The sequence below is a fragment of the Talpa europaea genome, assembly GCF_964194135.1.
Source record: "Talpa europaea genome assembly, chromosome: 1".
Classification (NCBI taxonomy): Eukaryota; Metazoa; Chordata; class Mammalia; order Eulipotyphla; family Talpidae; genus Talpa; species Talpa europaea.
The window spans coordinates 132,187,710-132,204,746 of NC_140073.1; the positions used below are offsets into that span (position 1 = coordinate 132,187,710).

Here is a 17,037-nt window from a genome sequence, read left to right on the forward strand (position 1 = left end):
GTCACTGGAGAAATGCAAACTAAGAGCACAAGCCAAAAGCACTACAATGTATATGATTAAAAAGACAGACACCACCTCTCTAACATCTCTCCATGTTAGTGAACATGGAGAGAAACTAGTACCCTCATACTCTGCTAGTAGAAATGAAATGGTACAACCATTTAAAAATCAGTTTTTCCTTAACAAGTTAAACTCAAATTTATCATTATAGCCTAGCAATTCCATTCATTAGCAATCTAAGCAGAAAAAATGAAAACATGTGTTTATAAAAGGAGTACTTGAATGTTCATAGCAGCAGTATTATTATATCCCAAAAGTGTAAACCAAATGTCCATCAACTGGCAGAGAAACATAATATGGTATAGCCAAACAAATTAATACTATTCATCAATAAAGTAATGAACTAGTGAGCAAAATGTGGCATATACATATAATGAAATATTCAGCCTTAAAAAAGAGGGACATTCTGTAATATGCCTTATGTATGAACCTTGAGGACAATATGTTTAGTGAAATAAGTCAGTCACAAAAAAAGACAAATACTGTATGATTTCACTTACATGAGAGAGAAAGTAGAATAGTGGGCATCAGGGGCTAGGGAAAGGGTAGGTAATAGGGATTTATTGTTTAATGGATACAGAATTTTAGTTTTACACAATGAAGAGTTACAGAGATGAATGATGGTGTTAGTTGCACATTTTAACTATTTTTAATAGACCTGTACACTTAAACGGTTAATGACATATTTTATATGTATTTCATCACAATAATAAAATATGAGGGGAAAAAAGTAAGGAACTATTGCTAAATATAGCACATGGGTGAATCTAAAAAACATTATTTTTAATGGAAGACAGCAAAAACCAGACATAAAGAACTGCCGTTTGTTTGACTTCACTTATATGAAATGTTCAGGAAAGGAAATTTGTAGACAGAAAGCTGATTAGTGATTTAGGGCTGGGAGTGGGAACAAGGATTAATTACAAATAAGAATTGGATAATTTGGGGAGTAACGGAAATTTTCTAATACTCAATTGTGGTGATGGTTGCACAACTCCTAAATTTGCTAAAAATCACGGAAACGTATAATGGCAATAAAGCTGTTAAAAGACTGCATAACGCTATGCAATTACTTATTTTGAGTATAATTTGAGAGGAATAGTGAATGATTGAGAAAAATATAATTTACTAAAATAGATCCCAGTAAAGATAGTAAGTTTAGATGAATTTCCATAGAGAAGAAAACACAAAGCACCAGGCCTAGAAGCTTTTACAGGAAAATTAATAGCAATGCAAAAGTAGTAAATAAATTATCAGCAAGTAGACTAGTGTAAAATGACAAAGCTGGACTTAAATTGGTGTAATAGCAGAAAACCAGTTAGTATAGCTAATCATATTAACATTGTTAAGAAGAAAAATCAAATAATTGCTGGTGTAGATGCTGGAAGTTATTGGCAAAATTCAACAACCATTACTAATTAAAATACTTGAGAAAACAGAATGTGTGAATACTTCCTAAACATTGTAAAATATATACCTCAGTCTAAAAGCCAACATCTTAATTAATTCAGAAACATAACAAGTATTTTCATTAAGATCAGGAAATGACCACTACTATCTAACATTGTTCTGGAGGGTTTAACCAATGCAATTAAGTAAGAGGAATCAATTACAGTCACAGGAATTTGTAAAGAAAAAAAACACAGGACTATTATTTGCAAATGACATGATGATACACTTGGATAACTTGAGAAAACCAATGATAAAACTAGTCTGAACTATAAAAGAATTCAGCAAGGTAGCAGTATATAAAATTAACATGCAAAAATCAATAGCATACATATATACCAGTTAAAAGATATAATAGAAAAGAATATTTATAGAAAGATAAAATACTTAGAAATAAACCCAAGGAAATATATATTAAATAAAAAGGAAGGAATTTTAGAAAATAAATTATCTCTATAGACAGTGAAAGTGAAATTATAATTTCATACCATTTTCAGAGTTAGAGAACTGAGGTGCTTCAGTATCCCTTATTTGAAAATGCTTTTCCTTATGATCTTTGATTGCTGCAACAAAAGCACATAAAAGTTCAAACTTACCTTGAAGTTGAAAAAGAATCTGGCATGCTTATCTACTTTAATATTTTATAATTAGGCCAAAGTAGTCAATTGACCAAATGAGATTATAATATATATAGGAAAGAGAGATGTAATAATTTAAAGAACCATATATAAAAATTGCATTTGTGTGTGTGTATATATATAACTATGTAACTATAGTTATATATAACACATATATACATATATATACATACACACACACATATATATATATAAAAAACACAAATAACCTTGTATTCAGGTCTTCTTTGTCCCCTTTTAACTTAAAAGTTTTCACATTCCTAAGCTTATTTCCTTTCTTGGTAGACCTGTTCTCATTCTTAGTTTCTGAAAGGTCATTCTAATTTTGTTCTGCCTAATCTCCCTGTCTCTTGTACAACCGATATTCTTTTATGTTAAATGAATAAATGAGTGAATGATTGGGTATGGTTTACTTTTAATTCAAAAGCTGCCCTATTCGGGCCTCCCCTGGTGGCACAGCGGTTGAGCACTGGGCTGCGAGGCTGCCAGTAGTCTCTGCAGCACTGGTTTGTTCCCGGCTGCCGGCGAGGGTCCCACAAAAAAAAAAAAAAAAAGCTGCCCTATTCTTCTGAGAGTGGTGCATCTTCACAATTTTCACTCTAGAATGAAAGCAGTCTTGTTTTCATATGACTAGAAAAATCAAATAAATGTGCTAAAAGAAAGCACATGAGTGTTAAAATGCTTCTAACATTAAAAAAAAAGAAATACAAACTGAAACAGCCATAAACAAAAATTGCTTTTTAAAGGGCCTCCCTGGTGGCCTAAGGGGTTAAGTCTCAGAGCTATCACCTCTATGGCCTGAGTTCTATCCCTGGCCAGTTCTATCCCTGCACCATAACTTAAAATATGGTGCAGCACCAAGATTGAAATCATATCAACCATCTTTTCTGACCATGAAGGCATCAAACTAGAAATAAACCATAAAAAGAAGGCAAGGAACTTTCCTACCTCAGGGAGATTAAAAACCACACTACTGGAAGACCACTGGACTAATGAGGAGATCAAAGAAGAAATTAAAAAATTCTTTGAATTGAATGACAAGGAGGACACCAATATCCTAAATGTATGGGATGCAGCAAAAGTAGTAATAAGAGGAAAATATATAGCAATAGAAGCTCACATCAAGAAACAAGAAAGAACTCAAAGAAACAACCTAATCTCGAAGCTCAAAGATCTAGAAAAAGAACAACAAAAAAACCCCAAAACCAGTAGAAGAAAAGAAATAATAAGAACCAAAGCAGAAATAAATGAAATTGAAACTAAAAAAACAATCCAAAAGATCAATGAAACTAAGAGCTGGTTCTTTGAAAAAATAAATAAAATAGACAAACCCCTAGCCAGGCTCACAAAGGAAAAAAGGGAGAAAGCACAAATAAACAGGATCACAAATGAAAGAGGAGAAATCACAACAGATACAGCAGAAATCAAAAGAATAATCAGTAACTACTATGAACAGTTATATGGAAACAAGTTCAACAATCTAGAGGAGATGGACAAATTCCTACAACTCTACAATCACCCAAAGCTAGATAAAGAAGAAATAGAACACCTAAACAGACCAATTACAATTAGCGAAATTGAAATGGTAATCAAAAACCTCCCCAAAAACAAAAGCCCAGGACCTGATGGATTTCCAAATGAATTCTACCAAACATTCAGAGATGAATTAGTGCCTATCCTTCACAAACTCTTCCAAAAAATTGAGAAGGAAGGGACAATACCAAACACGTTCTATGAAGCCAACATTACACTAATACCAAAACCGAACAAGGACAACACAAAAAAGGAAAACTACAGGCCAATCTCCCTAATGAACACTGATGCAAAAATCCTCAATAAAATTTTAGCTATCAGAATCCAACAATGTATCCATAAGATAATTCACCACGACCAAGTAGGATTCATTTCAGGGACACAAGGATGGTTCAACATCCGAAAATCAATCAACGTTATCTAACACATCAACAAAAAGAAATATAAAAACCATATGATAATATCAATAGATGCTGAGAAAGCTTTCGACAAAGTGCAACACGCATTCATGATAAAAGCCCTTGAAATTCTTGGGATACAAGGAACATACCTCAACATCATAAAGGCCATCTATGACAAGCCAACAGCCAGTATCATTCTCAATGGTGAAAAGCTGAAAGCAATTCCATTAAGATCTGGAACAAGACAAGGATGTCCACTCTCACCACTGCTCTTCAATATAATACTGGAAGTCCTAGCCAGAGCAATAAGACAAGAGAAAGACATCCAAGGAATCCAAATAGGAAAAGAAGAAGTCAAACTATCACTATTTGCAGATGATATGATAATATACATAGAGAACCCCAAAAACTCCACAGAAAAACTAATTCAACTCATCAATCAGTTCAGTAAAGTGGCAGGATACAAAATCAGCACGCAAAAGTCACTAGCCTTCCTATACACAAACAATAAATCTGAAGAAGAAATAAAAAAAAACATCCCTTTTATTATTGAAACAAAAAAAATCAAATATTTGGGAATAAATCTAACAAAAGAGGTAAAGGACCTATACAAAGAAAACTATAAAACACTGTTAAAAGAAATAGAAGAAGACGCAAAGAAATGGAAAGACATCCCCTGCTCATGGATTGGAAGAATAAACATTATTAAAATGGCCATCCTACCAAAAGCAATATACAGATTCAATGCTATTCCAATCAAAATTTCAATGTCATTCTTCAAAGAAATAGAACAATTATTGATGAAATTCATATGGAATCACAAAAAACCCCGAATAGCCAAAGCTCTCCTGAAAAAAAGAGAAGGGAATGGAGGCATCACACTCCCAGACTTCAAACTCTACTACAAAGCCATAATCATCAAAACTGCATGGTATTGGAACAAGTACAGACATACAGACCAATGGAATCGAATAGAAAATCCAGAAATAAACCCACAGATTTATGGTCAACTAATCTTTGACAAAGGAGCAAAGAATATGCATTGGAGCAAAGAAAGTTTGTTCAATAAATGGTGCTGGGAAAACTGGGTCGCTACATGCAAAAGAATGAAGCTTGACCACTACCTCACACCATACACAAAAATCAACTCAAAATGGATTAAAGAACTAGACATAAGACCTGAAACCATAAAATATATAGAAGGAAATATAGGCGAAACACTACGTGATTTGCACATCAAAGACATCTTTACAGACACATCACCCAAAGCAGTGATAGTGAAGGCAAAGATAAACAGCTGGGACTACATCAAATTAAAGAGCTTCTGCACAGCAAAAGAGACAATAACAAAAACAAAGAGAAACCCCATCAACTGGGAGAACATTTTTGCACACAACACTAATGATAAAGGACTGATCACAAAAATCTGCAAAGAGCTGATGAGACTCAGCAACAACAAAGAAAATAACCCAGTCAAAAAATGGGCAGAAGAGCTAAAAAGAAACTTCTCTGAAGAGGACATGCAAATGGCCAACAGGCATATGAAAAAATGTTCAACATCACTTGTAATCAGGGAAATGCAAATCAAAACTACCATGAGATACCATCTTACACCAGTGAGAATGGCACGTATTAAAAAAACTAGCAACAACAAATGCTGGCGAGGGTGTGGAGAAAAAGGAACTCTTCTGCACTGCTGGTGGGAGTGCAAACTGGTCCAACCACTATGGAGAGCTGTGTGGAGATTTCTGGACCTACTAAACATAGAGCTTCCATATGATCCAGCAATTCCACTCCTAGGTCTTTACCCAAAGGACACAGAAACATCCATTCCAAAGAACACCTGCACCCCTATGTTTATAGCAGCACTATTTACAATAGCTAAGCTTTGGAAACAGCCCAAATGCCCAAAAATAGATGACTGGATCAAGAAGATGTGGTCCATATATACCATGGAATATTACTCAGCATTCAAAAAAGATAAACACATGCAATTTGCAGCAACATGGATGGCGCTGGAAGGGATCATGCTCAGCGAAATAAGCCAAAAAGAAAAAGAAAAATACCGGATGGTCTCACTCATAGCAGGAATCTAGAAAACTTAAATAAGGGACCAGGAAAATGAATAACTATAAGAAAGTGAAAATCAAAATCAACAAAAAACTATGAACCAGAGACACTTTTTGGGGGGTGAAGGGCGGGAGGGGAGGGATTGGGGTCAGAATGGGGGGGCTGCAATTGTATGGGGAATATAAAAATAAAATTTATTATTTTAAAAAAAAATATGGTGCAGCAGACCTCTCCTATCTCGCTTGCTGCTTTCTTCAGCAGTGTATTTCAGTAAATCCACCTGTTCTGTTCATCGCTGTGTCTATGGTGAATCCTCTCACACCTCCGGCCTGTACCCTAGTTCTTGTATGCATAAATAAATATTTTAAAAAATTATTTTCAATAAAATCAAAATAGAATGGCTGAATGGATTAAAAAAAAAAACAAGATCCAATGATAATGTTGTCTACAAGAGACTCATTTTAGTTTTAAGGATCGGCATATGCTAAAAGTAAAGGGATAGAAAAATATTCCAACAAATGGTAACCAACAGAGAAAAGAAATGCTAGACTTAGTGGATATTCACATGCAAAAAAAAAATGACACAGGACCCCTATCTAGCACCACCCATAAAAATTAACTTGAAACGAATTAAATAAATGTAATTTCTGAAACCACAAGCTCCAAGAAAAAAGAAATAGGGAAAAGACTTCTTGACACTGGTCTGGGCAATGATTTCTTTTGATATGACTTCAAAAGTACAATCAACAAGGAAAAATAAGTGGGACTATATGAAACTAAAAATCTGCACCGGAAAAACAAACAAGTAACAAAAATGAAAGGGCAACTGACAGAATGAATAAAATATTTGTAAGCTATATATCAGATAAAGGGTTCATACCCCCAAAATAGAAGGAACTCAACACTCAATAGTATAAAAACAATCTGATTTTAAAATGGGCAAAAAACCTGCATAGATATTTTTCAAAGGAGACATACAGATGACCAACAGGCTTATGGTAAGGTGTTCAACATCATGAATCATCATGGAAATGCAAATCAAAACTACAGTGATATCATCTCGTGATTAAAATGAATGGCTAATATCAAAAAGACAAGAAATAACAAGTGTCAATAAGGATGTGGAGGAAAGAGAAATTTTGTATACTGCTGGTGGGAATATAAATTGGTTCTGCCAGTATGGAAAATATTATGGAGTATCTCAAAAATTTAAAAATAGAATTAGTAGTGGAATTGCTGGATCATATGGAAGCTCCCAAAGGACACAGAAACATTAATTCAGAAGGGTACCTGCACCCCTATGTTTATTGCCGCACTATTTACAATAGGTAAGCTTTGGAAACAGCCCAAATGCCCAAAAATAGATGACTGGATCAAGAAGATGTGGTACATATACACAATGGAATATTACTCAGCAATTGATAACTGATTCAATTTGCAGCAACATAGATGGAACTAGAAGGGATCATGCTCAGTGAAATATGCCAGAAAGAAAAAGAAAAATCCCGGATGGTCTAAACCTAAATAAGGGACCAGGAAAAAGACTAATTATACTAAAGTAAAAATCAAAATCAACAAGCCTTTATAAACCAGGGACACACTATGGGGGCAGAGATGGGAATAGGATCAAAACAAAGGTGGTGGGAATTGTATGGGGACTATAACCAAGATGAAAATGCATATATTGTGCAAAAATGAAAAATGATGTAAGAAATATAAAAAAATTTAAAAAATAAAGTTACCCTGGGGGGAAAAAATAGAATTAGCATATGATCCAGCATCCCACTTCTGGGTAAATAGCCAAAGGAAATGAAATCACTATCTTTAAAAGATATTTGCATGGTGGCACAGGAGTTAAAGACAGCACTATCAAGCTATTGTCAGCCAGTGCAGCACAAGTTCAATCCCCGGCTGGCCAGGGAGCAACCCACATGGTGCAGCAGACCTCTTCTACTCGCCCGCTGCTCCTCTCAGCAGTGTATTTCAGTAGATCTGCCTGTTCTGCTCCCTACTGCCTCTGGTGAATCCTCTCACTTCCTGCACCTCTGGCTTGCACCCCAGTTCTTGTATGCATAATAAATTTTTTTAAATGTATTTGTATGCATTCATTGCATTATTATTTACAATATGCGAGATATGAAAACAATACAAGTGTCTATTACAGATGAATGGAGAAAATGTGATATATCATCTACAGAAATGTAGAATATATAGAAAATATTTCTAGAAAACAAAGCATTCAGTCATAAAAAAGGAAATCCTACCACTTGAGCTAATGTGGATGGGTGAACTTAGGAGGGCATTATGCTGAATGAAATAATCTAGAGAAAGACAAATTTTGTAAGATCTCACTTATATGTGAAATCTCAAAAAACTGAAGTCATAGAAATGGTGAGCATATATAGGCTTTCATTAGTTGCCAGGGTCTGGGGGCAAGGGAGCTGTGTGCGTAGGGGAAATGAAGAGAGAAGATCTGTAAAACACATCCATCTTATAACTGGAAGTTATAATGGAAATCTACTCTCTTGAATGGTAAGTATAGTTAATGATAATGTATTATATGCTTGACACTAGCTAATAGAGTATTAGTAGAGATACAGAGTATCTTTTTATTTTATTTTATTTTATTTTATTTTGTTTGTTTGTTTATACATGCACTGGGTACAGTCAGAATCGAGGGAGGGTGAGAGAATTCACCAGAGCCAGAGCGGGAAGCAGAGCAGGCAGAAGGACCGAAGTACACTGCTGAGGGGAGCAGCGGGCGGCAGGAGAGGTCTGCATGCCATGTGGGACCCTCCTCCGGTGGCCGGGGATCGAATCGGCACTGCAGAGGCTGTGGGCAGCTTCGCAACCCAGCGCTCAACCGCTGCGCCGCCGGGGAGGCCCGAGATACAGAGTATCTTTAATATTCTTACCCCCAAAATAAATATGATAACTATGAGAGGTGATGAATTAGCAAACCTTATTGTATGTGATAGCTTTTTTACAATATATGCAATTATCAAATCATAACATTGTATACCTTAAATTTGCACAGTATTATATATCAATTATAACTCACTAAAGATAGAAAAAATCGAAACTTAAATGCCTATGTAGAAGAAACTTAAAAAGTGACTAACCATGTTTTTTTAAATTGAATGTATATTAACACATCAGTTTTAAAAGCCTGTGATAGGGCCTCCCCTGGTGGCGCAGTGGTTGAGCGCTGGGCTGCGAGGCTGCCTGCAGCCTCTGCAGCACCGGTTTGTTCCCCGGCCGCTGGCGAGGGTCCCACAAAAAAAAAAAAAAAAGCCTGTGATAAACTGCCTGACATTTAAAAATGTGATTGTTTCAAAGTAATAATTTTATCTTCTTACCTGGTTCACTTCCCAAGCTTATTTCATCACCTGATAAAACTAACCTAAAGTAAAAACCAAAAATACAGAGATTTTGGTTAAAATATATTTGGACTCATTCTACAATGTTTAGTATGGTTTCAATTTTTTTTCATAACAAAGAGACAACATTTCAACAATATTTCAAATTCTGTGTAGAACTGTAGAGGTAAATCTTCTACAGTTCTACACAGAATTTGAAATATCCTTTTGCTCCTTATTCTCTCAATGAACATTTACTCATACTGATGAAGTACCAGGCACTTTGTTCAGCACTATGGGCACTATGCTAAGTATTTTATCAGACACGACATCTGTTTCCAGATCCATCAAGTATGAAGTGTAGTTTTCATGCATTGCAGGATTTTTCTCAAAAATATTTGTGGGCTTAATAGAAGGAATGAAGAATACCAGGAAAAAAGGGTACTACTCTATTTGAAAAACAAGGTATGTTTGCAAAAGACAAATATTTCTATCATCCACCTGATGCAATCATCAAAAATGAGACAGATACCTTATAATTCTAATATTGGAGTTTGTTTTTAGTAAGTCTTTACAGATACTTATAAAGCAATGCAATATTTGCAAATACCACAAAAATAAACCCCTGGAGCAAATATGTATTTGCGACTTGGGATGAAATCTTCAATGACAATATACATAGATAGTTTTTTAAGTGATCTGGATGGAAAAGAAAATGAATGCTCTGGAATTTGTTAGTTAACTCAAAAAGTAGCTCTAATAACATTGCAGATATATGAGAAGTTTGTCAATCTAACTTTCAAGAAATGTAATGGAAAATATTTAATGTAACATGATTTAAAATGTCAATGTATAATTAAGTTAGTAAGTTTAATTTATACCTATACATGTGAAATATAATCTAAAATATTTACATATTCAAGTTAGCAAAAAAAAAAAAATTGGTCTGAATTGTTCCATGGAGAAAATAGGGAAATGCTTGTATTTCGGATTACCTTCCAGTTAATAGTATATAGTTTATCACTATTTGGGCCATATTTCCAGGTTTATTATTATACCAAGTACAATTTGTATCAATATATCCAGGATAAACTGGTTAAAATGAGAATTAAGTGGCCGCTCTCAAAGGAAAATAAGGGTAAGAGGTTATACAAAGGAAATGGGCAGCAAGTAGGATGTGCCTTTCAAAAGCCCCTTTCAGATAACCAGCCACAGTCTCACTTGTGTTGTTCAGAGGTAGATGCCTAATAGCTTCTGACTCACTGCTGTGGGCACTTGTCACTTTCTTCTAGCTGCTTCCACTGGTGGTCACTTGTTAGAGGTACAGGGCTGAGTCTCCCAAACTATAATTTGAAATTATCACCCCCAAATGGTCTGTACTACTGTCATCTCATTTGCCTGATATGATAAAAATGAGGGAATAAGACTTCAAAACAAATGTCAACCAGAGAGGAAACAACTCTTCACGCGTATCATACAGTGGCATTCAAGTCTTTCATGACTTTTGTCTGCTTACTTATTGAGGTTTTCAGTAAGAAAACCGTTTTCTTCCTTGTTGTTTTCAGTAAGCTTGCTTGGAGAGTCTTCTTGTTGCTAAGGATAAGAAATTTAACATTAAGTAGATGGAAAGAATCTGTTTCTTTGTACAAACAAAATGAGAATTAAAATTCTAAACAACAATATTAAATAAGAGTAGTTCTGAGGTAGGGAATGAGAGATACGGGAAATGTATGCTGACGTAATTTAAACTGAACTCATGTCTTTGTTTACCTTGGCTGCCTGTGGCAAGTACACACACTAAAGAGGCATAGCCCCTAGGTTTACAATTTGAGATATCTCAGAAGACATACACTGTGTTACTAGCCTGAACTACAATGCTGTCAATACAGCTAAGAATTTCACATCAATTCTGAGCAGAAATTAGACATTAAATTTACCTAAATATGCATTATGCTCTCAAGTAATATAGAAGCAGTAATATAGAAAAAGTAAAAATCAAAACAAAACACATACAACAAAAGAACCAAAACCAAAAAACCCTCATATAAGGGTATTTATTGGTCTGGAAGAACATATCTTGAAAACCCATATCAACTCCAGAAATATACAGTAGAAATGTGTGAACCCATCAAAGATTCCACATCTAGCTTGAACGAACTCACCAATGAATTCAAGGTCTACTGATGATAAGTTCAAAGGTACTGAAAACCTAGCCTACAAGAACTGAAGAAATGACTATCATGGTGCAACTCTACTAGATAAGCCATAAGCAAAGAAAGTTAAGGGCAATACATGGAAATGTTAAAAGTATTCTAACCATAACCCAAGATTACCTTTCACAGTAGCTGTTACAGAAAGAACTGATCTAAAGCAGTACATCACACATGTACATGACCAAAACTGGCATACTTTTTATATCATGATTAGCCTCAATGAAATTGTAAAGGAAAAATGAAAATTTTAACTTCTAATTTTATTGTGCTAATATGGCCACTTTTGAAAACAGATGATTACTTTTCATCATTTCTTTCTCTAAAGTTTTTCCTTGCCATAACCTTTCTTATCTTTTATGTGTTTTAATTTCCTTTTCACTTTCTCCCTGTCACCTTGTCCCCACTAATATCATGAACAGCCTAACATATTCCCAAGTATCTGTTTCATGTTGCATGTAGCATTTGGAATCAGGGAAGTACAGAAAAATGACTGGCTGAAGGAGTGCTGATCCTTGGCTGAAGAAGTGTAAAAAAAATGTTCTATAAGTTAAGCTTAGCAAAAAATAGTTTCAGTGTTATCCAAATCAAGTAAAACATATCTAACAAAAGAACACAGAAATATACCTTGAGAGCTATAAAGCCATAAGGATGAAAGCCAATACTGGTCCCATCGATTTGGGACATTATTTGAGCTGTTTTCTCCCAGAATCCAAGGAGTATTCTCTGCAGAAAAAGAAAAGTTGACACCACAGTTCTGCTTCTTCTTCATGATTTTTTTTAGTGCTGTTTTCCTCACTAGTGTAGTAGGTGAATAATCCCAGAATAAGAAGCAGGAACTAAATTCAATTTTCAAGTTTGGGGAACCAGAAAGCATTGTAAATAGTAATTGTATGTAAGAACTGGCATCTGTTGTCTAGATGTATATATGTGACTGTGTCAGCACTGGAATGTACACTGGAGCCAAGAGTGACTGTAGCTACCAGAATTAAACTGGTAAACTGAAAAACTTTCTAAGGAATCGGAAAGAGAAATGTTAAAAGCACAAATATATCTAGTTTGTATTAGGGGTAAATATTTATTTTGGTGAGCATATATAGGCTTTCATTAATTAGTGAAAAAGAATACCACCAAATTTGGTCTTTCATTTAGTTGTGCCAAAAAAAAATTTGTTTTCAAGGCAAGTCATCTAAGATTTTCCTTGTTGTTTCAATGTTTTTATTCAAAGTGAGAGGGATGACTGAGTAAAGAGAATAAAGGAGAATCGAACAAACTGTTACTGTGTTTCAGGCATTATGCTACATGAATTGTCATGTCCTTCTATTTTCAAGTGCATATTTTTTAACACCTGAAATTAGGTGGATTCCCTAAAAGCAGCAGTGGATGTTCATTCCCTTTAGTTTATTTTTCTTTCCTATGTAAATACAGCTTATTCTTCTATTTTGCCATTGACAAATACATGTTAAAATTAGTAACTGGTACTTATTAATATCTAATTTATTCACTGTATACTATTTATGTGTGATTTGGGTTAATATAAACACAAGTGGCTTTTCTGAAGTTACAATCAGTGTGGCATGATAACTTGCCAGAACAAAAAGAGTATATGAACTAGAATTAGAAAACAGGTCTTTAAGCACTACAATGCCATTTACTTGAATTCACATAGGTTTCACTGTCTTCATTTGTAAAATAACAGAAACCTTTTAATTCCTTTGCACCACAGCATCATTGCTTCAAATGAAATTTTATGTAGAATTTCAAAGTGGAATGACTCTAGGGGAACTGGGACTACTGGGCTTTGCAACCTGCCTCCTCAACAGTCCCCTCAACCTGAGATGGTGCCTGTCTCTTTTCTAGATACCAATGAGAATAATGTGAAGCTAGGGGAGTAGGCAATCCTTAAGGTCTTTTTCAGTCTAGAATTCTATGATTCTATTTGAACCTCAAGTCAATTTTAGCAAAGCCAAAGGCATCTGATCAATTATACAGTTTTTTTTTTTTTGACACTCTTTAGACAGACAACTTTTAAAAAGGAATCTCACCACTCATCTTTACTGCAAGGACATGCTGACCATGGAGGTGGGTACCTGGTAGGTAGTGAGTGTATGAGATAACATATTGCAGCGACTAGCTCCAAGTAAATCCACTTTCTGACAAACATCCATCTTTAACTTGTCAAAAGAAGCTTTGCTATTTCTCACTTGGATCTGTACCTGCAACCACACAAATGTTGACCATTATTACTGGTAATACAGATGTAAATATACTATACAGATTCATGGTACATATTTTCAGATACATGAAATTGTAATAAAGAAGCCTAATTCCCTTTCCTTGTATTATTGGTTCATGTTTAAAGGCAAAGATTTTGGTTATTTTTAGTAATTGTGGGAGATTCTAGCAGGTATTTTTATGCTCATAACATATGAAATGAGAGATGGAAAATGTATAGTTAAGAAGAAAAAACCTCACTGATTCCAAATACAAAGAATTACTCATAACTAGTGATGGATAGTATTTAGCTAAGAATAGAAGAATAAATAGAAAGGTATTGTGAAACAATAATTCTAAATCATGGAAATTTATAAGTTTAAATACAGGCCTATTATATTTCTTATACAAAAGGTGAATCATAATTCTCGAAGTTCAGTAAGTACTGAACTTTTAAATATTCACATTCATTTATCCAACTAATGTTTATAAGATACCTATTATGTGCCAAGCACTGTTCTAGGCACTGGGATATTGTGAATAAAACAATGTTCTTCCCATCATTCCTGAGCAGGGAGGTGCAGGGAAAAAGGAAGTATATAAATACAGTATAAAAGATAATCTCAAATTGCAAAGATTAACGTAAGTGAACAAAAATGGATAACTACTTTTGATAGGATATCTGGGGAAGCCCTTGGTGAGTTCATGCATGATGTGTGAACTGGGAAATAAAGATGATGAATGGGCTATGCTAAGACCCTGAGGAAAGTATTCCAGATTCAGAGAAAAGCAGACAGAAGTCCTAGGCATGGGAGATGAGTGAAGAGCTTCTCATGTTTGCAGAACAGGAAACCACAGGATAGAGCATATTCCTTTCAAATCATCCTTCCAAATCATAGGCTGGGGCATAAAAAGTTCAAGATAAGGGTACCAAGGGACCAGGACACTGCAGGGCTAATTATGTCCAGACATGAGGTTTGCATCATATTTTTTTTTTCAAAAAATATTGAGGTGAAAGTCACATAACATACACATAACCATTTTAAAAATGTATACTTCAGTAGCATTCATCTTATTCAATGTTGTGTGACTACTGCCTCGGGTTGTAATTGTCAAAGATTGTAAAGGGGACAGAATAACAGGTTGCTTTGACTGAGGTCATGTGCCAACCTATTTCTCAGATTTGCTGGGAGTAATAAATCAGGCAAACCACTTAAACAGTCAATACAATAAAGGGTTGATCAATATTAAAACATAATTTTTATTATAGGTACTCGACATATCAAATGGAGTGAATGACTTGTTATTATGGTAAATTCAGGAGATAGAATTTGTAATATGGTGTTGATTTAGCAAAAAAAATTACCTATACGTAGATAATTGCTTTAAAAGTTGTGGACACACTATGTAGTTCAGAGAATGAAAAATTTGATGTTACTTTTCCTTCTAATTAATAGTCTTTTTACATGAATTTTTACTTAAATTACTTATTTTTCCTCTATAATCCCAAAAATTCAGGTAAGCAACATTTAAAGGGTGGTTAGATCTATTACGAGGGAGATTAAAAAAAATAATAGAAAAGGTTGATGGGGGCTTAGGAATGTTACTCAGGGTGAAAAAGGAAGTATGACAACCTTTAGTAGTACAACCAAAGATCTCCAAACAATCAAGAATTTATAATATAATCTGACATTTTATGATTTTAAATGATCCTGTATAAGTTCAATGGATTTATTATCAAGACAAGAAAAAGAATGTATTTTCATACTTTTCTGAACTTTTCCATTTGTTTTAAGGTCTCTGGGTCCAGTTCTTGGGATACATCTTTCATCCACAGCAGAGCGCCTCTGTATTCTGTGCGTGCCTGCTCCATTCGATTAATTGTCATCAAGGTATCAGATACTGCCCTTTGACTGAATGTTGCTACTTCTTGCTTTAGACGAGACAGAGGAGTACATAGAGCCAATCTAATGGCAGAGAAGTAACAATCAGAGTGATGGTCATCCCATGAGCAAAACAAAACAAATGTTTAAAACAAGCATAAAGCGTTATCTCTTATTGGGATGAACCTATAAATAGGAAATTATTAAAATGCCTAAGGAACTTTATAAAGCAGATAAAGATCATACATCCAGGTTTGAATTATTAAAAAAGGTATCTTTCCCTTTTCTTATTTTAGGAATTATATAATTTTATTTATATACTTTACACAACATTTTAAATGTTAATCTATATATAAATAACCTGCCAAGGAAATCTACCATATATAAAGATTTCTATGGATAAAAGAGACCCTGTATTTATTTGTAAAGCATAAATAAAAGACATTAAATCAGCTATATACTGTAATATATTTCTCTTTAAACCCGTTACTGGAATAGTAACTTCATAGATAAGCAAATTTAGGTACATCGTCAAAATGTCCTATTGACTATAGATCTGAGGATAGTGCAAAACCATGGTAAACCTTTGCTTGGCTGAAGAACAGAGTGCCTTGCCAGTGGCATCCATCATTTTGCCAGCTTGTGTTGCATCCCGTTCAGCTTGAAACTTCAAAAAGAGCCCAAGCTCATTTTCTTCTTCTGATATAACTAGAGAAAAAATTTCAGTAGAGTTAATTGCTTCATTTTATCATTGTCTTAAACACAAACACAACTAAAATTCTTACAGCAATAACTATACATAAGAATTATTTGGGGGAAGAATAAGAGAAACTTATTTTAAAGGTGCAAATTCCTGGACTCCATTTCCAGAGACTCTGATTATATAGGTCTGAGGAATCTGCCCTTTTTTTATTTTTATAAGCTCTCCAGATGATTTTGATATAGTAAATCTATAAACCTCACTTTGGGATAGAGTGATTGTTAATAAAAAAAATTTACAAAACTACAAAATGAAACAAAACTACAAATGAATGCATTTTCAAATGTGCAGAAATGCATTTTAGGATCATTGCTTCTTACGAAGAATTTGTTTCCTTGACTCTCATCCTGGGTTCAGTTCCTAAGTTCTGTATTCCAGACCCACAGATGTCTGTAAGGTCAGGGAAGGTCTCACTAAAAAGGAGACATTTGACTGAAATACCTAAAGGAAGTTAGGGAGT

General features: G+C 34.5%; 1 protein-coding gene across 1 annotated transcript in view; it reads right to left on the bottom strand.

Annotated features, from left to right (window-relative positions):
• Positions 1–17,037, bottom strand: part of ICA1L (islet cell autoantigen 1 like) — a gene marked incomplete at both ends in the record, with an annotated part of 34,434 nt that overhangs the window by 13,524 nt on the left and 3,873 nt on the right. The window contains 7 exons of the mRNA XM_084231803.1: positions 1,998–2,072; positions 9,511–9,554; positions 11,027–11,103; positions 12,348–12,446; positions 13,811–13,936; positions 15,703–15,901; positions 16,402–16,525. Of these exons, the coding sequence (XP_084087929.1) occupies positions 1,998–2,072; positions 9,511–9,554; positions 11,027–11,103; positions 12,348–12,446; positions 13,811–13,936; positions 15,703–15,901; positions 16,402–16,525 (744 nt within the window). The remainder of the gene's footprint in view (positions 1–1,997; positions 2,073–9,510; positions 9,555–11,026; positions 11,104–12,347; positions 12,447–13,810; positions 13,937–15,702; positions 15,902–16,401; positions 16,526–17,037) is intronic.